This window comes from Tremella mesenterica (assembly GCF_000271645.1).
Source record: "Tremella mesenterica DSM 1558 unplaced genomic scaffold TREMEscaffold_2, whole genome shotgun sequence".
In the NCBI taxonomy this organism is placed as follows: domain Eukaryota; kingdom Fungi; phylum Basidiomycota; class Tremellomycetes; order Tremellales; family Tremellaceae; genus Tremella; species Tremella mesenterica.
In genome coordinates, this window is record NW_006711226.1 from 139,048 (window position 1) to 164,094 (window position 25,047).

Here is a 25,047-nt window from a genome sequence, read left to right on the forward strand (position 1 = left end):
CATCTCTTTGAAGGCCTGATCTGAAATTGGGATGTCTGATAAAACATCTTGTGCTTTTTCTTGTTCCTCCGGTGTGAAGGTGGGGTACAACACATCCCAAGCATCCAAAACGTTGTGAGCCCATTTTGGGGTACCCTCAACACTATCAAGATGCAAAGTAGCAAGTGTCCACTTCTTGCCAGCATTGTCTTTGAAATCGGATCTCTCTTCAGGTGTCCAGGGCCCGCTGAATAGGATGGCCGTCCTGCTCATGTCAATGGTCAAGTCTGGTATTTCCTTGTCATCAACATCCCCACTATTGGCGTTACTGGCATATGAGATCACACTAGAAGGAGAGTTTGCGGTATCAGTAAACCGATCAGATATACGGATTAAAGGTGCTAGCAGGAGGGTGACTGTTTTGGTATCATTTGAAGTTTCACCTCCGGTCACTATCTCCTTGAATCTGCGGCGAATGTAAATCGTATGTGCCATTTTTATTATCTCTTCGGATTCTGGTAAGGGACCAGAGGTTGGACCGAGGATAACAGCCTGCTTCAATAGGGGAATATAGTTCGACTTTCTATTTTGAAGTTGAAGTGGGGGTTTAAGATCTCCTCTCTTCCTGTCCATCAAATCCTTCCGTGAGAAACTTTACAATTTATGAATGGAGGGATACCTCTGGTCCGCAGGTTTCAAATGTCGACGTCATCGATACTGATCGTTCGGGTGGAGTGGTGACTTGCTACACTGGGGCGTGGAGGTCATGATGACGCAGGGGCGATGAAAATCCCTTATCCTGTCTATACCCTCCCCCCCCCCCCCCACCCACCCTGGAGAAGTCACGCCAGAGGCGTCAGACTAGAGGTGGTGATCCGTTGACATTCAGCATCGCGAGTGGTTCGTGAAGGATAGACGGAATGATTCGTGTAAAATCCCACGGTCGTAGCTGAGTCGTCAAGTTGGGAGAGCAACTAGGAAGGGAAGAACGATGTTGCCTTTTCCATACGACTGGCGGGTGATTAAGATCGTGGTGATTGCAAGGGGTAGAATGAGACATGATAGGTCAAATGGTTCATCATCGTATATGCTAGTGGTACAAGTTCAAGCGTCATCATAGAAGTCTGTATAATCAGTCTCGGTGTATATCGATAGTCTACGTAGCTTATGAAAACATTGAGGTTGATAAGAGGAGAATGGGAAAAGGAAAAACCTACTACAATCATTCAACTACCATCTGTCTCTCTAACCTTTCCTTCTCTGCTCTCATCTTCTCCCCTACCTCTCTTTCCCGAGCAGCAAGATATCGTTCCTCCCACTGAGAATCTTGACCCTCAACCAGTGAAGACTTTTGCCTGACACTGGTGCCAACTTCGCCCACGGGGGAAAGCTCGTCGTCCATAGCCAGCGGGGTCTCGACTCGTTTCCCAGCTCCCTCGTCAGAGATGATACTACGGGCCAACCGAGAGGTCGCAATCGTATCAACCTTCTCCCGTTGGGGTACATTGTGAACTGGAGCTCGCTCAGCAGCTCGAGCGAGTGATGCCTCTGCCATTTCCTTCTCTTTCTTCTGCACCTCCTCCGCGTCTTTGACCATTGCTTCCAATTCCTTCTCCAAATCATCCTCGTCCACCGCATTCTGTACCAAGATCTTTTCGCCGATAGCCATGGCATCGTCTACCTCTCTCTGATCTGCCAGAGCGGAAGCGAGAGCTTCTGTGGTTTCCTCCACTTTGTCAAGTGAGAGGGAAGGGTGTGAAAGAAGTTGACGTAAGGTGGAAGTGGAGGTTTGATAAGCTGCCATGACCTGTGTATCAGGTACGTACCAAATGATAGTCTCCCAGCGCTGGAGTAAAGCAAGCAGAGAGTACAACAGGGAGAACACGAGAAGAGGATAGGTAAGGGGAAGGTATCGTGAAACGTTGACTCACCTCTACATCCGTCTGAGCTTGATCAACACTCCTCACCACAGCTCTGAGTTGTTCTCCTGCGCCTAGTCTTTTCTCCAGGACATCCTCGAGAGCTTTTTTGCTTCTTAACCGAGATATAGCTAATGTCCTTTGTCCAGAGGAAAGGTGTTTCTTTGCCTTTTCTTGGCATCTGCAGTCAGTGAACATTCCAATACTTGGTCCAAGTCAAGAATTTTGGGAAATCATCGCTTGGGCGTGCTACTCGCACTCGGACTCTGAGAGACGGGACTATGCAAAGCCCTCTCTTTGAGTATAGTTTTGATTGTTTGAGCAAACGAAAGGGTGATATGAAAGAGACGGACACTCACAATTGTATCTCCTCCTCCAGCTTCTCCACCTGTTCGTCCACCTTTCTCAACGTGGTCAAAACTTGCAAAGTTCCTCGATCAGCCTCGGTGATTGATTCTCCCGTTTGGCTTTCCGAGAGGATTTTGATGACCTCTCAGTCAGCCTTCGATCCTCCAAGCATCTTATTTCCGGGCCTTGGTTGGAGAGACAAAAGAAGAAGAAGATTGTCTGAGCATCTTTTGCCCGGATTCAGATCGAGGAGTAAAAAGTGGAGGAACTTTGTTTAGGGATCGTTCGCCCAGATTCAGGATGATTGCACTGGTCTACGAATGAAGAGATGAGAGAAATTGTCGAAGCATCTTTCTGCACATATTTGTAATGATGAAAGGAGAGAGGCGAAAAGTTGTCTAAGTAACTTTTCCCAGATCCAAGATGATAAAGGAAAGAGGAGTAAATATATCTACGCATCGTTTACACAGATCCAAGAGGTAATTGGAAAGAGAAGGAGAGAGAACTCACCTCGCCATCCGTTACCAACACCCCACAATCCCTCTCCAACCACTTTAACAAAACTTTCATATCTTGATCACTCAATTTATCTTCTGCCTCACCATCGGGTATCTTCTTCCATGTTTTTGGTATACATATGACGGAGAAGGTGACGATGAACGATTTTGTAGAATGGAGAGATTCAGTGTATGTTGTTGGAGGATGTGAACGGATGTAAGAGATGAAGGCTGATGTTACTTGCTGATGGTCAATAATAATCCTCAAGGTGGATCTTCGCAGAAATTCCATCAGCAATATAACCATCTGTACTTCGGAAAATGAAGGGAGTACAGGAGAGGGATGAGATCTCAAAAGTGTAGAGCCTTGACTCACTTGTAATAACCCCAAATGAACATAATCTCCTTTATATCTCTTCCACAAACTACCCTCTGATTCCATTTCACCAGAATTGAAAGGATTTAATTGATTTAAAATCCACCATAAAGGTGTACCGATAAATCTTCTACTCAAAGAGGGTGGTTGTAATAACGGGGCTTGGGAGGATAAGAAATGATTTAATGAATGAAGAGTTGGAGGGGAAGTATGTGAAAGATGTTCCTAATTCTATCAACACATGAATCCACATTCTCTTTCCTGACACCCATTATTTGACATCAAAACAACCATAATTGGTCATTATTCATTAAACAAAGAAGAGAGTGTGACCTGTGAAAAAGGAGATAGTAGAAGTCACTCACGATAACACCTCCTAAACCCTTAACCCTCCTACCTTCCCATTCTAAACGACTTATTAAACCATCCCCTACTCTCAATATTAACCTATCTACCATCCAACCCCCACTCAGAACATCTTCTAGGGTTTTAGACCACCATGATAAATTTACGGAATAACCTGTGGGGTTCGTGGTGCGTTGAGAAGAGGTGAACGAGTATAAAGCGAAAAGACGATCTTGTGATGGTGGTGTTGATTTGACCGTTGGGGCTTTTGACGGGATATCAGGTGTTTTATCTTCTGCTGATGACGACACCAAGGAGGATGGAGTAGACTGTGATGCTGGGTATATCAAGAATGGTGGCAAGGACATGATTATTGGTGGCGAAGATTGAGAACGTCAGTGGTGCAAGTGGAAGGGAAAGTTGATGAGAGTGTTGTTTCCGACGGAAACTTGAAGAGGAGCCCCGCTTTCATCTAAAGTACCGGTAATAGGGTTATTTTACCATTTACTAGGAGTGTATATTACTTCGAGTGCATAGTACCCTGGGAAGAAAACGAATCATGACGATCTAACGAACTGAATACACCCATGTCGTAACAAGACGATACAATCATATCAACATTCAAACAACACGCAACTTCTCAAACATAACCTTTCAACTTTTCTTATACATTTCCGGCACAGGTCGAGCCCAAATTACCGTCTCTTTCCTTCTCATCCTCCATTCTTCATTTTCAATCTCCCCTTTCAATCTCTCCGTCCCTTCTAATTTCTTCTCCCTCATCTCCCTTCTTCTCTTCATCTCCTCATCATATCTCGCCCTTTCCTCCGCTCTTATCCTACTTGCTTTCCCCGGTGTCTTCCCACTAACCGGTATTGTCTTCTTCATCTCTCTTCTGTCACTCTTGAGCGTTGACACTTTCTCCGAATTAGGGTTCAGAGTTTTGGAAAGACTTTCAAACATCTTTTTCTTTTCTTCCAACCGAGAAGCTCTTTCGGTCTCTTTGATTGATGTTTTAGTCATTGTCATTTGAGGTTTTGGAAGACGAGCCAGAGCTGCTTGAGTGAAAGCTGATGATGTTGGGGGTTTGTTCGTGTTGGTATGAACTGACTGAAGGGGATTTCGATTGTTTCTGACTATCGGTCCAACCCTGGAGGGAGGTTTGGAATTGTGTTGAGTGGAAGAGACGGAAAAGGAAGTCTTGGCCTGGGAAGCTACTGTTGGTCGAGCTGCTCCGGATGGTCGAGTGAGAGGAGGGATGTATGGGACTTTGAAACCGGGTAGAATGGTGGATGGTCGGATCGGGTTACTCAGCGGTTTGCGGGTTCCCGTTGACGCAATTGACGAGGTTTCTTGTTCATCGCGTTTGCTCACAGAGACCGCTTGTTGAACTTGTTCGCCCAAAGAGGATGGCTTGTTGAACGTATCGACACCTGGATCGGTCAATCGAGAAGGCGTCGGATCACTGGTAAGATCCGATATCAGGGGGATCGATGGGGAGGAAGGACGAGTCTCACTCCTATTACCCAAGAGAGAAGAAATAAACCCAGTGACGATATCCGTCATGGAAGTCCGTCTACTTTCTTTCTTTTCTTCCAAAGACTCCGGTATACTCTCAGGCATATTCACGATCTTAGACGCAGACGGATCGGAAGTTTGGCGTGAAGGGAGAGGTTCGAGGGGACCCTTACGTCTGGCCATAAATCTAGCCAAAGCGGAACTTCCTGAATAATCAGAGTTCGAATCCTGACGTCAGCCGTGTTCTCACAAAAACCAACACTGTATTTGACCAAATCGTTCAATCCTACTCAGACGATTGTATGAGTAGATGCGGCAAAGCAATAGTATAAACGGATGCAAAGGACTCACCAAATTATCGCAATCCTCTCGAGAAACATCTTCCATGATACCGTATCTCCAATCATCAATATTCTTTCTTTCCCCAAATTCCTCTCTACCATTCCGATTCAAACATCTCCTCCCCAACTCAGAATATTCCAGTATAGGTATCTCAGACGATCTTGAGATTCTGTATTCTTGCTCATTCTTACGATCCAGCTTAGTGTTTGGAAGTATAGGAGATCGTCTGGAAGAAGAAGAATCATTCGAAGATATTCTTGAGATGAAGGAGTTGGAACGGATAGGTACCGGTAAACTAGGTAAAGAAGGTGGAGAATTCCTGTCCATATCGATCATTTTCCGAGTATATAAATCGTTTCCCATATTTTTGTGATGCGAATATGTATATCTCGCTGTGCTGTTAGTCAAGCTCAAAGTCCCACATTGCATACGTTGGAACACTCAAAGGCAAGGGTGTGAGAGGTGATATGAGGGAAGAAATAAACTCACGTCTCTTTCTATCACCTTTTTCAGGAGTCAAATCTCTTTTGGTGGAATGAGATTTACTGGTACTTCTAGATGATTCGGATTGTAAGTCAATTGGATGTCGAGGATCTTTTACACCTCTTGTGATCAAGACTTCTTCCATCCAATCATTCTCCATCCATTCAACTTCCATTTCCTTTATAGATCCAAACTTCTGTCGTCCATTTTCGACCTTCTCTACATGTTGACCCTTCTCGTACTCCTGCCCACCCAGAAATATCTTATCGATAGTCTTCCTTGAATCTCCTGCGGTGCTTCTCGAAGGAATCCCCTCTTGTAATTGCAGAGAGGCAATAGGAGCTTGTGGTTGTGCAGTGAGTTCGGGAATGGTCATTTTAGACGACTCTTCATCCCATAACGACTCATCTACGTCGAATATCGGTTGAGTGAATAGTAAGAACGATTGGTCTTGTTTCAAGTCACGAGGTAGGAATGGAGTAGGAGGTATCATGTTATTTTCTTTTTGTTTGGAACACCTCGTATACCTAAGTAGTGAAGAGTCAAGTTTGAGATGGAATGGCTGGAGAAAAGAAAGAAATCAGGCGCGTCATGTTTGTACAAGGGGGAGAGTTTACGTAATCTTAACTTTTCCCTCCTCACCATGAGAAACCACTAAAGTGATATTTTATACGTGCAGACATACTTTACAGGACTGGACATTTGGGGTGTAGGTCATGCATTCAGAATCAGGCTCTCGCATGGAAATCGACTGTGATGTATGAAAGTGTGACAGTGATTCAAGAGTTGGTTCCAGTCAATGGTCCTTGTCACTTGACTCCAATGAAGCCAATAGATGAAGACGACGAAAGGAAAAGACGATGTAATTATCTCGGTTCCAAAGGTAAATGATCAGCCACAAATACAGTTTTCCCAATCTTTCCTTGATTGAATAAATCGTAATACTAACCCATCAGTCCTGAACCTCTCTCCATTGTATTTTCTTGAAAGGGTAGATGGGTTAACTCACTTTTGCAGCTTGATCCAAACGAGCTCGATGAGTGATAAATTTTTCGAAAAGATCAGAATTCTGTTTGAGGATTTGTAATGCCGCAGGATAAAACCGACGGACTGGACATCTTCCAAATTGGAGTCGAGCGCTGATATTTAGTCCGAAATAGTCTCTTACTTAAGATTTGATACCACCTTCCTACCGAAATGTAGGATATCTGATGGAGGGTGAACCATAAGTGTTCATTCCTCTCTCTCAGCCAGGGAGATGATAATTTCAAGAACGGTGTTATAGCCTTTGGAGTGGGATAATCTATGTGAGGTTGATCTTAGACTCTCTCGTGATCTCCCATCGTTGTAAGACCCGATGAGACCCGAGGGGAGAAGAGAAGGTAAGGGAGGTAAAGGAGAAGTGGAGGAAAGAGAGGAAAGTGAAGAGGAAGAAAAGATTTATATGACTCACTTTTTACCATACAAAACTTCACCTGATAAAGTAACAGGTTTTATATGTTGTCCTATAACACTTACCGACCCAAAAGGTCGTATTAAATCTAATGCCAAATTCAAAGCATTCTCATTACCCACCACTTCTAAAGCAGCATCAGCACCTCTACCATCTGTACCTTCCAACAAAGCTTGTTTGATTTGGTCAAGAGAGAAAGCTTTGGCACCGTGTTTCTCAGCTAAGAGAAGTCGATCAGGGTTGAGGTCACATGCGTAGACTGTTGAGAAGAGTGTGAGGGCACTTGATATTGCACATAGACCGACCTGAAGTGAGCTCGTTTCCACACTGAATTTGACGTCACTTCCGCTCTTTCGGAACCTTGCACAGTTTAGGAAAGCGGAATGGTAAAGGACGGAAGAACATTCTCTTTCTCGATGTTTTGTCACTCCGGGTATGACCCATCGTTTGGTCACTTGGGGATGGTGACGAATTTGAAGCGTCGCTCTTAATGTTGGCTATTGGTCGTACGACAATGCCAGGAAAGGAGATGTGAAGATCAGAGCGAGAGGATAAACTTTGTGTTGGAGAGGGGAATGCTGTTGAGCAAGCAGGAACGGCGAATAAAACCCACCGGTCCACATCCGATAACCACGGCGACCCCATCTTTCACCCCGATATGTTCACCCTCCCTATCCTCATCTAACAGCCTCTTACCGTAATATGCACAAGCGTATCCTGTCGATAAAACATCACTCAACAGCAACATATGTTCTTCCTTCACATCTGGGGGAACGGGAAATAAAGTACTGTCGGCTAGAGGTTGACGGAAATATTCAGCTTGACAACCGTCAAGATCGGGACCACCGTAACATTGAGCTTTTGTACATCGTGAGAAATAACCTCGGGAGCAGTACCAACATATTCCTGATATTTAGCTACTTTTAAGTCTGTCTCCTCCTTCTCTCCCTTCCTTCCCTTCTTCCCCTTCAACCCATCTTTAAGTGTGCTCGTTGCTTTACCATCTTAACGTACTACGTGTCATATTATTCATGAACGGGGAGAAGCGTGAACGATGAATGATCCTGATCGTAGTGATGAGCTCGAAGCAAAGGAAGTGTAGAATGCGGTAATGTCGGCCAAAGACGGCCTAGTGGATGCTTCCCGAGAAAGAAGGGAAGAACTCACCACAACAACAATGAAATGGAGCTGCCACTATATCTCCAATTTTGAAATTCTTGACTCCTTTTCCAACTTCTATAATCTCACCGACTATCTCATGACCTAGTATATAACCCGAAGTAGGATCGGTGAAACGCCAATTATGTAAATCTGAGCCTGTCTCATCAACTTTCTTCACTCTCTATCGTTCACAGCTTTACTCTGTCACCTGTCACCCCCTCTTCCCTTTTGGGGGGGGAAGAGATCACAACTACCTCCCACCAACAGCATTGGATGAACTAGGGAAGTTATCTTGTATAGGAGGTATAATCGAGGTGAATACTTACCGCACAATCCAGCGACTCGAGTACGAAGTATCACATCGGTATCCTCTTTGATGATAGGTAATGGACGATCTTCTAACTCGATATGATATTTCCCCCTGATCACCACGGCTTTCATAGTTGCTGGTAAAACCGACATGATTCTTCTTTTTCCTGATGTTTCTTTTTTTTTTGGTCAGAACGTGTAAGTGGATGAGTAAAACGACACGGAAAGATATTCAGCGTACTCGTACTCTACTGTACGAAGGGATAAGATAGATAGCTCGCTACAATCGCTTGCATCGTATAAATCTCCGAAGGCCAACGGTTCGTACCTCTAACTTGTCTTCTCCTTCCCTTAATATGTCATCAACCAAAATGTATGCTTACAAGTCAACTTACTTCCGGAATGCAACAGGGAGGGCCTCGATACTGGCAGGGTCATAAAGACTAGCCAGTGCGACAAAGTCTTCCACCAAGGTCAAAATACTCCGGTGAAGAAGGACGGAGCACATCAATTTCCCTTCCGACTAGGACTACGAGACGGAGGGATATTGTCCCAGTTGATAGACTTCCTCTTGGTGGACATGTAAGCCTAGAAGATAAAAGATATCGAATTTTCAACAATCGTGTCTCCCGTGAAGTTGCTCGAGATATGAAGTCATTGAACGGAAGACCGTCCTACGCATCCGACAAAATCCTCAAGACGTACGCTACTCAAAGGTTCTCATATCCTAAATCCTCTAGATCATCTCGATGGACTAAAGTCACTTTGAAAAGTCTACAAGATGATCTCAACCTTTCCAGCCGATCCTCGATCGTTAGAAAGATCTCGAAGTGAGGGAAGTCTGGTCCCCATTTTTTTCCAGCTCAGATCACACAGCTCGCTACCCACGTCAAATGGCGGAGTCCCTTCATACGTCATGGGGAAATATCTTACATGCAGAGTACGAATCCATAACTTCGTATGTCCCAAACAGCCAAATCTCCCTTCTCATTCCTCAAGCTTTTCACAAGCAAAATTTCCGATCGCCGATTCGATCTCCGTCGACGACTAGTCGCTGAGAAGACATGCCGTCTTCTTCCACACTGCGGCCTTCTCATGAGGCCTTCTCCCTAGTGGGCGGAGTGACAGCTTGACGCCCTCGACCATCGACGGAGGAGAGATATCGACTCACACGTAACCCACGATCGTATTTTTCGAAAAACACCTATCGATCATCCTTTCACCTGTCCCCCCGCACCCTGGGGTCGGATCGAGATTCGGAGTTGATATGACGTCCTGATCCGTCCGAGTGAGAAGGCAAGAAGGAAGAGGATAAACTATAAGAACTCATTGACGTCAACTGTATCTGCTATCTAGCACTTCACCAAAATGGGCGACCGAAAACCACCGCTAAGATCTCTATCGCTTCCGGACCCACTGTCCTCCAAGACACTTGCACTCACCGCGGCTAGAATGCACTTTGTGTACTCTAGAGAGACCGACAATGCTGATCGTGAGACTCACGAAGGTGATCGTCTGACAGTCAAAGTTGATCGTCTGACAGTCGAGCTTATCTCCTCTGCATCCGAGTTGAGAGGTCAGTTTTGGGACTTGATTACCGGTTCTTTAGTCACTTCAGAAGCCAAGTCACAACCACCAACTTTGGGGAAAATTGCAGAGAGTTTAGGTGTAACAGAAAGTCAGTTAAAACAAATGACAACTCTAAGTGTAGCTCTGGGTGAAAGCATCACGCACCTCAATGACTTCAAGAGGAATGTTTCACAAAGTATGACATCCCTAATCAAAGACTTTAATGACTTGATTAGGGGCGCTGATTCTGTTCATGAGTATGCTTTTGTCTGTAGTCTAGGTGACAAGTTTGATGAGGCGGCCCAACGGTATTTTCAAATGAGGATGGAGCTTGTCAATTTGGATAATAATCCTATCATCAGACCTGACAACCACTGGCCAGAAAGGAGACAAAACAGTCTCAACTGACAGACTCTTCACAGAGAAGATAAAGATATTGTGATGTAGAGACATTATGATATGACATGGATGAGAGTGCTAGCAGTTTTCCGTGAATGTAGAGCGATTTTACACTTTCATGTCTGTAGAAATTACTTGCTCCAATTTTACCACATTTATGCAACAGAATCATAGTTTTATCGCGGTCCAATTTGTACACAGAGAACAAGAACACGTTTGTGTACGCTGACTCTGTTAACTCACTCTCACTAGGTGAAAACAGTACCTCCTGTAAACAATCTTTGAGAGTGCCAAGTAGAAATAGGTGGATCTATCGGAATCTCCTACCCATTGGATTATCGGTCCAAGCAATTGCTATCTCTTCATATTTCCTGATCCACTACGTTTATCAAAACAAGAATAGAGAAAGCTATCCAAAGATTATAGCTTAAGTTCTACAGTGTCATTTCAACGTTGTTGGCCGATAGAATCGGCCGGGGATGGCCGAATCAACATTGGAAAATTACCCCTTCCGTCAAATATCTTGTTGTTCAACTTTATCCTCTGAACTTCATTCGATCGTCTCTGGTTTACTGTGAGTGAAGTATAGAGACATGTAGAACTGTAGAACCGATGCATGCTCTTCTTCCCCTCTGTATTATCATCCCATTATCAGCGAACGAACGTGGAAAATGTCTCAAGGAGCGCAATCGAGCGATAGATGACATGTCCTTGACAGATAGAATTCATTGCAGGATCAAGGAAACAGTTTTCATTCTGAATGAGCCTGTTCATTACTTCTTCAGGGCTTATGCCTTTGAAGAGAAGTGAAAGAAACTCACTATAAAATCGGAGAAACTAGCAGGATCAAGACCGGAGAGGAATCGACTACAATCGTACATAGTATTTCGACTATCCTGCTTCTTGTGGTGAAAGTGAACTTTGTTGACTTACTGTCCATCAAGACTCTTGTATAAACTACGTTACATACTGGTAAGATGTCAACTTGGGATCCTCAGTTGTACACTCCATAAGCAGAACTTGTTGAGTGGTGAGAGAATAACACGTATTGGTGCTCCGTGCACAAAAGATCGATTCCCCGATCCCGCGGAGTTTTCTCATCGGTGTAAGCTCCAACACGGCAGAGAACCAGAATCTTCCAGCTATTCTTCATCCTCTCCCCTTTTCTTGATAACGCGGAAGTGTCCTGATACCTAGAGCTACATACGTGCAATGAGCGAATCTCCTGAAACCCATGCCACATTGGTGGATAAGAACTCTGAACCGTGGTTTGAGGGTAAAGAGTTGCTTGCCACAATCTCCAACTTAGTAAAGGCATGGCGTGCACTCAAGCAGCAAGTGACTGCCGAGCGAACTTCTCCTTATACACAAGAGAGTGAATCAGATGCTGAGATTGCAAAAAAGTGGGAACCGCTTCAAAAAGCAACTTCTCGGATGGACATTGCAGTAGAAGAGACACTGGTTTATCTTGGAGCACTGGAAGATCCAGAGTCTGATCTACGTGAGATTATAGCCAAACTAACTTTACACGGCAATGTTCTCAATACGGCAGGAGCGGGATATCTTCGGACTTTGGAAGCCTGGATGACGGTGACCCCTCACGATGAAAATTTCTTGACACTTCACTCTGACTTTTCAAATTGCCTGAGCACATATCAGACCCAATTCTCAGACTATCTCACACATGATGGACGCCCTATCACTCCCATTCAGTTTGCTGCCCCCTCTTCCTAATGGGGTCTCAGGTAAACCTGATCGATCACGGAAGACATCTTGTGATGGCAAAAAACTTTCATGGATCCGACTCAACTCACACTTCCACATTCCAACTCTCATTAAGCACTAAGTCTGACAGGTCATTTGGTCTCAGTGATCCCTGTTTGCTAACAATTAGATGATAATACACAAGGGAAAGAGAGCATGCATCTGTCACGACCGTCAACTAACTTCCTCCTAATAGACCGCCGGTCGACGAACCTCGGCTAACTTGATGTTTCAAACTCAATGTCTCACCCAACCAGGAGGGCGCAGACGTCAAAAGGGGTGTAACTACGACATACTTCGACGTAGTTACTCTATCTAGGGGTTTTTACTGATGGCGATGTATCTCGATTTAAATGTAGCTATCTCTATCAATCTTTCACTACTGACAACAATCAAGGATTGCTGAAGAACTTCAGCGATCTTCTCAGCTACTATGATCTACTCCTCCTAGATGTTCACCCAACCTTCTCGCGCTTGGACATACTTCAACGCACTTCATCCAACTTCCCCTGTCCCCGGCCGTCCTTCTCCTCCCTTCGACTAACTCTGCCTAACATTGCCGCACTTCTGCTTCCATTGTCCCTACTCAGCACAACTCCGTCTAACTTCGCCGTACTTGTCACAAGGACCAACTGACCAGCATTGGCTCGATATAACAGTGCCCAACGTGACAGTGATGTTGACCACTGTGACGAAAAGGCCTATTAATTGGCTGTTAACCCTACCGCCGATCTGGTTAAATACCCTTCCCCAACTTTTTGCTCGACTTGTCACACGCTTTGTGACAGTACTTCTGCTTCCATTGTCCCTGATCCCTCCTAACTCCGTCTAACTTTGCCGCACTTTGCCGTCCTTATGCTCCAGACCCCTGTGTACCATATTCTCCCGTTGTACTTCGCCGTAGCTGGTCTCAGATGTCCTAGGTTACGTGTAGGGTGAAGAGGTTAAGACGTGATAGGGGTTTTGATGGTCAAAGGAGGGTCACTGATGGTGGGATATTCGAGGTGTCACGACGTAGTTCGTGACAATCTGGACCAGTACTTGTGGCTAACCATTGTGGTCATCCTATCAATTCTTGAAATGGTCAAATTTCAATCTCCATTTCCGACATCAACGGATTTTTCCCAGTGAGGGGTAATGGTGTTTTCCTATGGCAATGTAGGTCGTTTTCACGGAACTTCTGAACTACATTATCAATATACGGTGGTTGGTTTAACCATATTTGTTTTTCTTCTCTGGTCCTTGTAACCTTCATACCTAGAATGGTACTTATCTCCCCCAAGTCGGTTATTATCCACCTTTTTCCTAGCCCGTCAAAAATTTCTTTTGCTTCGTCCTTTGATTTTGTGGCTAATACCAGATGATCGACATAGGCTAGCAGTATTGCTGCTCCCTTTCTTTCGATTTTACCTTTGGGTCTGTAGTAAAGACCCCAATCTGACTGTCATGCCTGCGGATTGACTGCGGTTGCAGAGTACTGCCTCAGGTACTGAAGGGTTTAGCTTCTGGCTCGTAGAGCTTGATGACTGCCTTAGGTACTGAGGGTACTGAGGTGTTGGGTTAGAACCAACTAGGTGACTTTCAAAGCTGAAGTTCAACTTCAAGATGAAGGTACATTGCTGAAGAAAGAGGGGGGAGATGTGCTCCTCTTATACCCTTCATAACTAAAGTAGGTGTACTAAATAAAAAGCGTGTGAGGGATTTTCTAGCCAATCACAGAAATGCCTCAAAGTGAGAGCACCGCGGGAAACTGGATCCAGCCAATCACATAAATGCCTCACTGCTAAACTGCTGAACCTTCCAGGCTTCAGCCAATCACGTAAATGCCTCACTGCTGAACTGCTAAATACCAGGACTCATATTTTCCTTCAATCCTTATCACAGTTCCTAGCATGAGTCATATTTCCTTATCACTAATCTGAGCATGAGTCAGAACTCCTTATCACTATTCATGACACTGACTCAATTCTTGAGAACCCCAGGTGACTCCCCCAGTTCAACCCACCAAGTTTGTCCAGATTGCTTTAAACCGTAAAGAGACTTGACTAACTTCAAGGTGTCACATCCAGGTTTTGGCTTTATCACCTTGGGATATCTCATATAAATTCCAACATCGAGTTTACCATTCAAATAACCCCCTTTGACATTGGCCTGACGAATTTTGAGATCTTTGGTGGCCGCTATAGTCAAGAGTATTTGCAACGACCCCGATCTACCTACAGGTGCGAATGTTTCTTCGTAGTCGACACCTGGTACCGGTGATAATTCTTGAGCTACTAGTCTGGATTTGTACTTTATTAGGTTTCCTTCTGAATCTGTCTGTTGCGAGACCAACTAACCAGCATTGGGACAATATGACAGTCCAAATCAGAACAGTGATAAGAACCACTGCGACAAAAAGGCCTATTGACCGGCGGTTACTGCAAGCCGCCGGTCGCTGGTTAGATACCTAACCCATAACTTTCAAACTTTCAGTCGCTTTTGCCTAACACTGTCGCTTTCTATTTGGCACATGTCACGTCCTTCGTGACACTATCTTCACTTTGAATACCCATTTACATCCAATAGCTTACGACCCGGTGGAAGTACCGTCTCCACCCATGTATCTTTAGATTCAATGTTGGATATCTCTTTCTCCATTGATCCTAGCCAAGTTTCACCATCTGGGCCATTTACTGCTTCGTCAGGAGAGACAGGATCGATGAGAGAAATGTCACCTTCAATACCTACAATAGAGGCGAGTGCGGCTAACCTATTAGGCTCGCGACCGAACTCCGGGAACAAGTCTGTTAGGCCTGCAAAACGTTGGGGGGGGGGGGGGGGTCGAATAATTTGTCCGTGACGTGTCGTCAGGATCCCCTCATCCCCATCATTTCTTCCTTCCTCATCATTTCTCTCATTTTCAACGATATCGTTCTCATAGACCCACTTTCCTCCCCAGATGCCTTGTCCTCCTCGTCTTTCAGTAGGCTGTGGTCCTGTACCAGGTGGGTTGCTTCTATCAACATCATTTCCTTGTTCATTATCGAGATTTTCCTGTTCGCCACTTTCTGATTGGTTGTCAAGGAGAATCTCATTGTTGACGACGGCCTCTGAATCTATTTTGATGGTATTGAGGGGGGTTTGGATGACATCTGGCGATTCTCTAGTAGTCACAATCCGTCCTGTCGAGCGACAAACCTCCCGTGAGTGTTCAATTCGTCCCGATCCGTCCATCCTAACAATCCAACCGCTCACACCCTCATCTTGTCCTAGTATGATAGCTGACGAACCCCTAGGTATCGTGAAGTTTGTCTTCAGCCTTATCTCCGTTGGTATTTGAACGAAACATTGTTCACCAAATCTCCACACACTATCAAGATTGGTATCTCTTCCTGTGAGTGATGTCCACCCCAATTTTCCATTGATACCAATTGATGTTTTCATTATTATTACAGCGGCATATCCGACAGCACAGGACCAGCATTTGTTCGGTAGTCCTGAGTTGAATAACATCGTTGATATCATCCCCTTCAAGGTATGTATCATTCTCTCAGCCACTCCCTTTAATTCTGGTGTGTATCTTGGTGTGATGTAGTGGTTGATCCCTGCTGACAGGTAGAATTCCCTCATATCGAGACTATCGAATGCACCTCCCCCATCAGACTTAATCACCCTCACCCTTTCACCAAGCTATTTCTCTGATTGGCAATACACTGTCAAACAATATCAGAAGCTTTGTTCTTCATTGTTATTGGTATGGCAAATACATTTTGGCTCGCCTGTTTCACACTGACAAAGAAGTATCGTTCTCATTTTATCACCGGACTGAATGGCCCAGTAATATCGACATCCATTCTCACTCCCTCACCATCTCCCTTTAACATTGGTGTCACAAATATATGACTGATGACAATGAAGCCGCAATGGCATGTCTCAAACAGTCTTAAAATCGACAGTAAGTTCAAGTAGAGAGCTAGAATCAAGGATGACAATTGATCGGAGAGCCAGAGAAAGAAACGGAGAGCTAGAACCACTATTTATAGACAAAATCCTCCAAACTGAGCCTAAAACCCCTTCCTCTCCTCCCTACTTCGAGGGGGGACACCCTGAGGAAACCTCGTATCAAAAGCAGTGTTTTAAACAAATTTTCAGAAGGCTCTGAGTCATCCTGGAAGCCCCCGAAAGAGATCTCCTCATCAAAGGCTGAGAACTTATGACGAGTCAGATGAATCAAGGAGCCGTGAGAAGTGATCTTCAGGCCTGGGAGTTAGATGAGCTCTGATCTTTCAGGGAGTTCGGAGGGTGTTTCTTAAGCGCCCACATTATGCAGCTTTTGGCTCAAAAATACCTGGTTCAATCCTGCGGTTTTGGTAGAGGTTCGAATATAGGCTGAATATGCTTAGTAGAGTGGTTTTCCTTCTGGTTCTTTCAGTTGAGTCGTCCACACTGCTTAAAGAGGTGAGACCTCTAACCAGTAGTGTGTACTCCTCATCACTAGTGTGTACTCTTCATCAGTGGCGTACACTTCTTGATCAGTAGCGGGTGTGTGTTGATCAGTAGCATGCTTTCCTTGTTCAAACACGTGTTTTCACAAGGCTGTCCTGACGACCGGTTGACCGGTTGATCCTGTGATTGACCCGGTGATTGATCCTGTGATTGATCCTGTGAGCCAGTTGTTTGGTAACCAAGGGAGTCGTACTACCATTGACAGACGTACATGTACTCCTATGATGTCAGTGGCGTGATTGCTAATTAAGGTACCCATGATTGATCACTAACTGAGGTACCCGTAATTGATGGTTAATTAACTCATTAATTAGTAATCAAGGAATAGATGGCTAATTAACGCATTAATTAGTAATCAAGGAATTGATGGCTAATTATCGATCATTGATGATTCTGTTGTTTGTTGATTGGGTCGGGTTCAGATACAGAAATGGATGCCGACCGGACATCCGGCTAATATTGCTCCCGGGGTACTCTCACTTATCAGTTTGTCTGGTCTTAGCGGGAACAAGGACACGGAACCTGGTACATGTCGGCCAGAGCTTGGGATGACGACAGATGATGATAGATGACGACAGATGATGTCACAAAGCGTGTGACAAGTCGAGCAAAAGTCGGGGAAGGGTATTTAACCAGCGATCGGCGGTAGGGTTAACTGCCGATTAATAGGCCTTTTCGTCGCAGTGGTTAACATCACTGTTCCGTTGGGCACTGTTATATTGAGCCAATGCTGGTTAGTTGGTCTTCGTGACAATGTTGTGCGATGGAATGAGCTGAGACGAGTTGAGTAAAGTTGATTGGACTTGAGTGGATGATATACACGTGGTATTTACAGATATTCGAGGGTTATGACAGATATACACGTGGTATTGACAGATATTTGAGGGTTATGACAATTGGTGCTTCTTTATTCTTTGGTAGACGTGCTATTTTGGCCTCCATACAGGCTGGACATTTCTCAGTTGTAAAAGGATCATCCTTGTAAGTATCCCAATCCTTTTTTAGTAGTCCCTGTCTACCTAGATTCTTCAGTTTCTGCACACATGTGTGTCCGAGTTGCTGATGTTCAGACTCGAGTGGTGAAGTTGCCTTTGGTGTCGATATTAGGATCATCGTGGCAGACATTGCTCTGCCAAACCCTACCGACCATAGTGAGTCTTGCTTTTTCAAACCTAGTTTCTCTCTACCTTTACCTATCCATCCACCACTGCTGCTCAGATTCGCCTTCCATCCCCATGAGAGTAACTTCGATAGGGAGAGGAGACTTATCTTCACTGTGGAGACGTGGTGTACATCCTTCAGTACCATCTTTTGTCCTGAATCTAGTTCGAGATTAATATCACCTGTTTCCCAAGCCGTCATTGACTTGCCACATGCTAGGCCAAACACTCTTGGTTCTGCTAGTCTTTTGATGTTGGTCATTATCGACCTGTGAGGAGTTATGTGGTGAGTAGCAGTGATGGTAGTGAAAGAGAAGAGTGAGTTGACAGTAGTGAGTGGTACCCACATGACAGAGCAGAGGCCCACAGTACGGGGCCCCATCAAAATTAATTTCACGATCTCACCAACCACTACCACAATATCACTAAATATTTCATCATTACTGCCTGCTACACCATCACAAACATTGCTGTCACCATCGATAAATCGTCCGGGACTACTGCAGAGCCGTGCATTGTCCCGTGGGGGAGTGTTAGCCGATAGGATTGGTCCAGGACGGCCAAACCGTTGTTAGATAATTACCCCTTCCGTCGGATATTTCTCCGTTCAACTTATCCTCTGAACTCTATTTGATTGTCTCTGGTTTACTGCGTGTGAGTGGAATGTGATAAGTATAGAGACATGTAGAATCAATGCAGGCTCTTTTTCGTCTAATTGTTAGCAAACACCATCTACACAGCCATGCAGCACCCTCAACAAAAGCCAGCAGGATACGTTCAGTGAATTCTCATTTGTATAAAGAGGGTCATTATCAAGAGACCCTTGCCAGGTGTCATAAGATAGCAAAATGGATGATCAGAATCATGAGTGAGCTTGAATGGTGCAACACCTGGAACACTGGCGACATCTCAGATACCGAGTCACTGGAGGATCAGGGGGAGGAAGATAGAGGAGCTGAGGACAACATACCTATCCTGAAAGAGCTTCTTAAACAGGCGTCTGATAGTGGGAAAGAGTTGGCATGATATAGTGAGGGACAGATATCAGAGGACTTCATGAAGACAAGGACAGCCTGGCTTCAATCTGCCAAAGCTGTCAGGATCACGACTGCACAGGACGGGTTCCTGATAGTCGTACTCCACCTTACTTGTTCCCGTCTCCGCTTATCCTTCCCGTCACGGACCACCCCGTTCTCCCGGGACGCCTAGCTGATACTTTTCACCTGACCAAGACTTTTTCTCATCTCCGTGTTCCCTCATTCTATCTCCATCTTCCTTCGCTCTTCTACCTCATATTATTTCCCATCTTTACTCCATAGAATTCGGTATCACTCCGCTTCCCTTTTAGTATATAGAAACAGCCCTTTTTCATAGATGTCTTGTTGAATGTATTTTCTCGTCACTTAGTAAATCTTTTGCCACTTGATCTCATCAACTTATAGTCTCTTCGATCCACTACATCACTAGACTATACTCGTCCACACGCCCCACTCGGTTGCACGTGACACTCGGTTGATCCTTCAAATTTTATACAATGAACTTATCTCTGCATACATTCCACCATGTCGCATAATATGGACGCCGCAATTGCTCATAAGAAACTTCACCCTAAGCAGTCTTACACCAAAGTTGCAGAGAAGTTCAATGTCCCATCGTCTACTCTCTATGATCGAGTCACCAATACTCATGCTCCTCGTGGTATTAACACTCAACGTAACCTATCTGTCATCCAAGAGACTGCTCTACTCGATAAAATCAACTCGTATGCTGCAAGAGGGACCCTTCTTACCCCCCGACACATCAAACAACTTGCCCAAATCCTTTGTGGTCATTCTGTCGGAATCAATTGGACAAGTACCTTCCTCAGACGACATCGAGACAAAGTTTCTTCAAAGTATTATCGTATTCAAGAGCTCTCACGTCTCAAAGCAGATATTCCAGAGAATCGGCAGGCTTTCTATGCCCTGGTAAGTTGCTCTCAGGTCATCTAGCTGGTTATCTGACATGATCAGGTGAAGGAAGTTCTGGATACTGGGATGTACGCTTCCCACGACATCTACAATGATGATGAAACCGGTTTTGAATTGACTGCAAAGCACCGACAGCGCCGAGTAGCTCCTGTGGATATCCCCTCAACCAAAGCTCATGCAGCTCTCGCTTCCTCTGTCCACATCACAGTCATAGCATCCATCTCAACTTGTGACGCACCTATCCCTCCGTATATCATTTATCCTGGCAAAAACCTCATCGAAAACTGGTGGAAGATTCAAGATCCAGCGCCAAAGCAAATAGCAACCGTCACAGATTCAGGATTCAGCAATAGTTTCACTTTCAAGCAATGGCTCACGGACTGTTTTGAACCTGCAACAGGTCCCCGAGCCAATGGACATCGTCGTCTCCTCTTCCTGGATGGACATGATACACACTATCAAGTTGACTTTCTCGAAGCCTGCTGGTCTCACAACATCGTCTGCATCATTCTCCCAGCCAATCTTACATCAGTTTTTCAACCGCTTGATGTCAATTTCTTCGTTCGTCTCAAACAAGAATATGAGAACCAAATTAGTGACTATCAACTTGGAACTGATGCGGCTAGTATTCCAAAAGACTTGTTCTACTGCTGGCATCAACGAGCATGGAAAGCATCAACAACATCACGTCAGATCCGAAGCGCATGGGCAAGAACCGGGCTATTTCCTCTTAGTCAAGCGATCATGGGTGCTAGACCAGTCACACCGGAACAACAGATCGCACCAATAGAGCTTCGAACTCCCCAAAGTATCAGAAGTATCAAGGCTATAGAGCGTGCAGTCCGACGTCATGAAATCAGTCCAACAACGGCTTTGTTAAAGGTGGGGAAAACGTGTGAGAAGACAATAGCAGAGAAGACTTTGCAGGAGGATGTGAATAAGCGGCAGGCAGCAGAGAAGTTGGAGAAAGCGGCCAGGGGTGGAAAACGTCAGAGATTTACCCAAGGACAGGTTTATGATCAGAAATATCAGGAAGAACATGCTGAGGAGCTGGCGGAAAGAAAGGAACAGGAGATGGAGAGAAGGGAGAAGCGGAAGCAAGCTGCCAATGCGAAAGGCAAGAGACAAGGCCACGATGATGACCAGAGCTGTGTGGCAGGTCCATCTTATAGTGCATCAAATAGCTAGTGTGTATCGTGAATACTATGGAAGTTATCGTACAGATTGCATGGTATCAACCAAAAATGATGACGACCGAGTGTCCCGTGCGACCGAGTGGGGCGTGTGGACGAGTAAAGTACATCACTAGGTCTGTTCCCTACAAGGCCCTATAGCCATAGCTCATAGACGCAGACTATTTTCAATGTCTGGTCCTGACAAAAGCCTTCTGTCTCATATTTTCCTTGCTGTACCGGCTTCACTTGGAAAATCAATCACATTCATAAACCAAGAGTAGATGTTCCAAACGATAACTGGGCTTGTATGGATGTCTGAGACACAGCCGGAGACGTTCACCTCCCGAGTGAAATGGCTCAAAAACTCCTCCTGGAACACACCCAGAGATCCGCGCGACACCGCAGCTGTACGGTCTCCCGGTGTCAAGACCAGACCGAAGGTCGAAGGATCTGCGTTGAGGGAGGTGGATCTACTTGCAGGGACTAAAGTAGCTGCGAAGCGATATGAAAATCGAAGGGTATGATTTGAGGAACAAAAGTATGAATAGCTTGTATGTGAGACAGACAAGATACATTCGTCGAAGTTGTTCTAAGCTATGCACTACCTTATGTACATGGAATGAGAGTGTATTGTAGATAAGGGTGGCTGGTAGTGTTTATCGGTGGCGGGTAATGGGGATGACTAGGTATCACCCAAACTAGCAACCTCGACGCACGTGGTCATAGCTCTGCATTCAGCCATGCACCATCGGAGGTCCACATACGAAATTTCTTATGAGATGTATCAAGCAGCAAGAACAGCATCATTGTTGCATTGTCTTCCAGCTTCTGTCATTCAAACGGCAACATGGTCAAATATCACAATGGTCATTCATATTGTTTCGGGGCAAAACCGTCATATGCTTCCTACGACCGACGGCCAATAACTTCGTGGGTGGCAAAATTTGGGGGACTCAATGTTCTGAGGACGGGTATGTAATAATGACTTCTTGGCGTAATAACTCCGTACTCCACTAATTCCTACTGCTAAGGTAACAACCAGAGAACATCTCCGGCTGTGTTCCTAGCAGATGCTGCACTTTATTGGACCGTCTCAGCCGAGGACATCACAGAGTCGTGCACGGTGATAAGGTCACACAACATACTGACTGTACAGGAGAGTTTACTCAGAACGATAGCAGGACAGTGAAAGCCGCTGTGAGTCGTTCAAGACTCGACCCTCACACACTTCCCACCGCGATAACGTTGTGGAGGAGTCCTGATTGCGGAGTGGGAAATTCAAAACAGATTGATCATCCCTTCATATTGGTCCACAGCTTTCTCCTGTTTATCTGCCCTAGTCAGCACACTCAAACTTCTGGAGAAGCCCTCTTTGTGACTCTTTCTCTAGTCTAAGTTGTGTTCCAAAAGTCATGGCCACCGGTAACCTAAGCACGCATTCCAACCTTGCAGAGGCTCACACTCATTCCCCGGAGTATATCACCATGCTCGTAGTCCTGAGTTACCTAGAGCATCGAAGTGGCCAAACCAGCTCCGAATCTTCACCCTTCCCTCTTGATACAGCTGTTCAATGTTTCGAAAACTTTGTAGACTGCTGTCAGACATTGCCAGCTACAATCCACAGTAACCTATCAAAGAGTCCTGTGAGTTCACAGGGTACCAAACAAAACAGTCCTTTTGTTGTGAAACCTGGTCATGTCAAGCTTCAAGAGGCACTTCTGTCATCATTATCAGACTTTATAGCAACCATAGGAGGGATCAGGGCAACCATAGAGAGCTACAAAGAGAATGAGGCAACAGCCACAATGGTAAGAGGAGACCTCATAGATGACAAAGTGCGAAGTCTTCATTACCATTTGAGAGACGTCTCTCATCAGGGTAAACAGCTATCCTTGTTGCCCAGGGACAAGCTGTCTCTGGCACTACAAGCATCAATGGTCAGCTTTGACACATGTAGCCGTGAGTGGACAGAGGCAGAACAGGCCCTACACACGGACATGCTCAGCCAGTGATATCACCTACACAAACACATGGTCCTATCGTAAGAGGTACCGAAAACGTCTCCAATGTTGCAAGGCAATCGAGGGATGAAGATGATGCATACTTCTGACTACTGGAGTTTATACTCCAGGCTATGTGACGCTGATTAAGGATGGAATGTAGAAGGAGAGAGAGGAAGAATATGGTAGAGTGTGGTGGAAGATGGTAGAAAGAAGGAGAAGAATTTACACGATCTACATGGTTTCACTACACCTATTGTCACAGCTCAGATGTCGGCTCAAAACACTGAGCAAAGAGACCATGCTACCAGGGGAGATGTTCAGTGATCCTGCTCAAGAAGACCACGTACCGTACGACCCGCGGAGGGTTGGAACATTGCAAGAAGGAAGCAGTCGGGAGTGTTTGCTGATAATTAGTTGATAATACAGAGGGGAAAAAGAGCATGCATCGATTCTACATGTCTCTATACCTATCACACTCCGCTCACATGCGGTAAACCAGAGACAATCAAATAAAGTTCAGAGGATAAGTTGAACGACTGGTTATTCAACGGCAGGGGTAATTTTCTGATGTCGGTTCGGCCGTCCCCGGCCGATTTTATCGGCCAGCAGGGAGGATTGTACAGTACAAAGGGTGTCGTGTAAAGCTATGCTGACTATAAATCACATCTTCTACTGTATCTCTTACCCAACAATTCTTCCTCCAAACAGTGCGAACTCTCTTTTCCCTCAAACATTGCCCTTCAAGCCTGGTGGATTTGACGTCTCTCTCAATCTTCCGATAACCTCAGAAGCTGTACAACCTGATACAATGAGCCGAGAGGAGGGCAATACCCGTACAATTCCCCACTCGTCCGTGACGAAGCCGAATCAGCGCTTTGACCACTTGGTCAAGACGATTACTAATCAGGTGAACGATACTCTCTCATCGCCCAGCTCATCCCTAATAGTCTGGCTTTGTGAGCTTTGTCAGTCCTTGATTCATATCTATGCACAATACAAGGCTCACTGCTCCCGTACTGAGGATCGTGTAAGTGGTGAACCAGCCGAGCGAGTGATCACTTCATGGCCAGATGAACTCCAACAGCTCAGTGCTCAGGAGGTAGCAATTTCTCTGTTGCAGGGGAGCTTAGCCCTATGGGAGGAGCAAGAGGACCAGATTACGATGGATTTGGAGCAGTTGGGACAAATGCAGATATCCCATTTCAGTCGGTATGAAGAATATATGGCTGAGGTGAGCGGTTTCAAACGGTTCGAGTATATCGAACTAGAGAGTAGACTACTGGACGCATTGGACGCACTATCTTTACCCCAATTGACATCACATCCGGATCTTGAAGTGCGATTTGGCCAAATCTGGAGTGAAATTCAGACCTATGCCCAAGTGCGACTGGACGGTGTTCCTGATGATCTTACTGACGAACGTACCGCTTCAGACTAGCTGGCTTGCTCTACTGCATACAGTATTAGTCGGTTTCTGTCAGGACCAGACGTTGAAAATAGTCTGCGTCTATGAGCTATGGCTATAGGGCCTCGTAGGGAACAGACCTAGTGATGTAGTTTATAGTCTAGTGATGTAGTGGATTGAAGAGACTATAAGTCGATGAGATCAAGTGGCAAAAGATTTACTAAGTGACGAGAAAATACATTCAACAAGACATCTATGAAACAGGGCTGTTTCTATATCTAAAAGGGAAGCAGAGTGATACCGAATTCTATGGAGTAAAGATGGGAAATAATATGAGGTAGAAGAGCGAAGGAAGACGGAGATAAAATGAGGGAACCCAGAGAT

The 25,047-nt window shown here is 45.2% G+C and overlaps 8 protein-coding genes across 8 annotated transcripts; 5 read left to right on the plus strand and 3 right to left on the minus strand.

The window, feature by feature from the left end:
- Window positions 1-1,201: 1,201 nt before the first annotated feature.
- Window positions 1,202-3,832, minus strand: TREMEDRAFT_67523 (uncharacterized protein; the record flags this gene model as incomplete). The annotated part of the gene is made up of 7 exons (XM_007002903.1): window positions 1,202-1,297; window positions 1,361-1,786; window positions 1,911-2,079; window positions 2,258-2,388; window positions 2,757-2,987; window positions 3,120-3,344; window positions 3,485-3,832. The coding sequence occupies 7 exons, from the start codon at window positions 3,830-3,832 to the stop codon at window positions 1,202-1,204; spliced, it is 1,626 nt and encodes a 541-aa protein (XP_007002965.1).
- Window positions 3,833-4,118: 286 nt separating this feature from the next.
- On the minus strand, window positions 4,119-6,300 carry TREMEDRAFT_59923 (uncharacterized protein; the record flags this gene model as incomplete). Its single annotated transcript, XM_007002584.1, has 3 exons — window positions 4,119-5,210; window positions 5,334-5,716; window positions 5,814-6,300. The coding sequence occupies 3 exons, from the start codon at window positions 6,298-6,300 to the stop codon at window positions 4,119-4,121; spliced, it is 1,962 nt and encodes a 653-aa protein (XP_007002646.1).
- A 956-nt stretch (window positions 6,301-7,256) lies between these two features.
- TREMEDRAFT_28125 (uncharacterized protein) lies at window positions 7,257-8,883 on the minus strand (the record flags this gene model as incomplete). Its single annotated transcript, XM_007002366.1, has 4 exons — window positions 7,257-7,565; window positions 7,874-8,166; window positions 8,428-8,577; window positions 8,748-8,883. The coding sequence occupies 4 exons, from the start codon at window positions 8,881-8,883 to the stop codon at window positions 7,257-7,259; spliced, it is 888 nt and encodes a 295-aa protein (XP_007002428.1).
- A 1,215-nt stretch (window positions 8,884-10,098) lies between these two features.
- Window positions 10,099-10,707, plus strand: TREMEDRAFT_59925 (uncharacterized protein; the record flags this gene model as incomplete). The annotated part of the gene is made up of 2 exons (XM_007002585.1): window positions 10,099-10,408; window positions 10,442-10,707. 2 exons carry the CDS (start codon window positions 10,099-10,101, stop codon window positions 10,705-10,707), a joined length of 576 nt encoding a protein of 191 aa, XP_007002647.1.
- A 1,203-nt stretch (window positions 10,708-11,910) lies between these two features.
- On the plus strand, window positions 11,911-12,432 carry TREMEDRAFT_59926 (uncharacterized protein; the record flags this gene model as incomplete). The annotated part of the gene is made up of 1 exon (XM_007002586.1): window positions 11,911-12,432. The coding sequence occupies one exon, from the start codon at window positions 11,911-11,913 to the stop codon at window positions 12,430-12,432; it is 522 nt and encodes a 173-aa protein (XP_007002648.1).
- A 5,407-nt stretch (window positions 12,433-17,839) lies between these two features.
- Window positions 17,840-18,385, plus strand: TREMEDRAFT_59928 (uncharacterized protein; the record flags this gene model as incomplete). The annotated part of the gene is made up of 4 exons (XM_007002587.1): window positions 17,840-17,931; window positions 17,983-17,995; window positions 18,021-18,101; window positions 18,233-18,385. The coding sequence occupies 4 exons, from the start codon at window positions 17,840-17,842 to the stop codon at window positions 18,383-18,385; spliced, it is 339 nt and encodes a 112-aa protein (XP_007002649.1).
- Window positions 18,386-19,672: 1,287 nt separating this feature from the next.
- TREMEDRAFT_26974 (uncharacterized protein) lies at window positions 19,673-21,268 on the plus strand (the record flags this gene model as incomplete). Its single annotated transcript, XM_007002213.1, has 2 exons — window positions 19,673-20,077; window positions 20,123-21,268. The coding sequence occupies 2 exons, from the start codon at window positions 19,673-19,675 to the stop codon at window positions 21,266-21,268; spliced, it is 1,551 nt and encodes a 516-aa protein (XP_007002275.1).
- Window positions 21,269-22,667: 1,399 nt separating this feature from the next.
- On the plus strand, window positions 22,668-23,582 carry TREMEDRAFT_59930 (uncharacterized protein; the record flags this gene model as incomplete). The annotated part of the gene is made up of 2 exons (XM_007002588.1): window positions 22,668-23,192; window positions 23,445-23,582. 2 exons carry the CDS (start codon window positions 22,668-22,670, stop codon window positions 23,580-23,582), a joined length of 663 nt encoding a protein of 220 aa, XP_007002650.1.
- Between the last annotated feature and the right edge of the window lie 1,465 nt (window positions 23,583-25,047).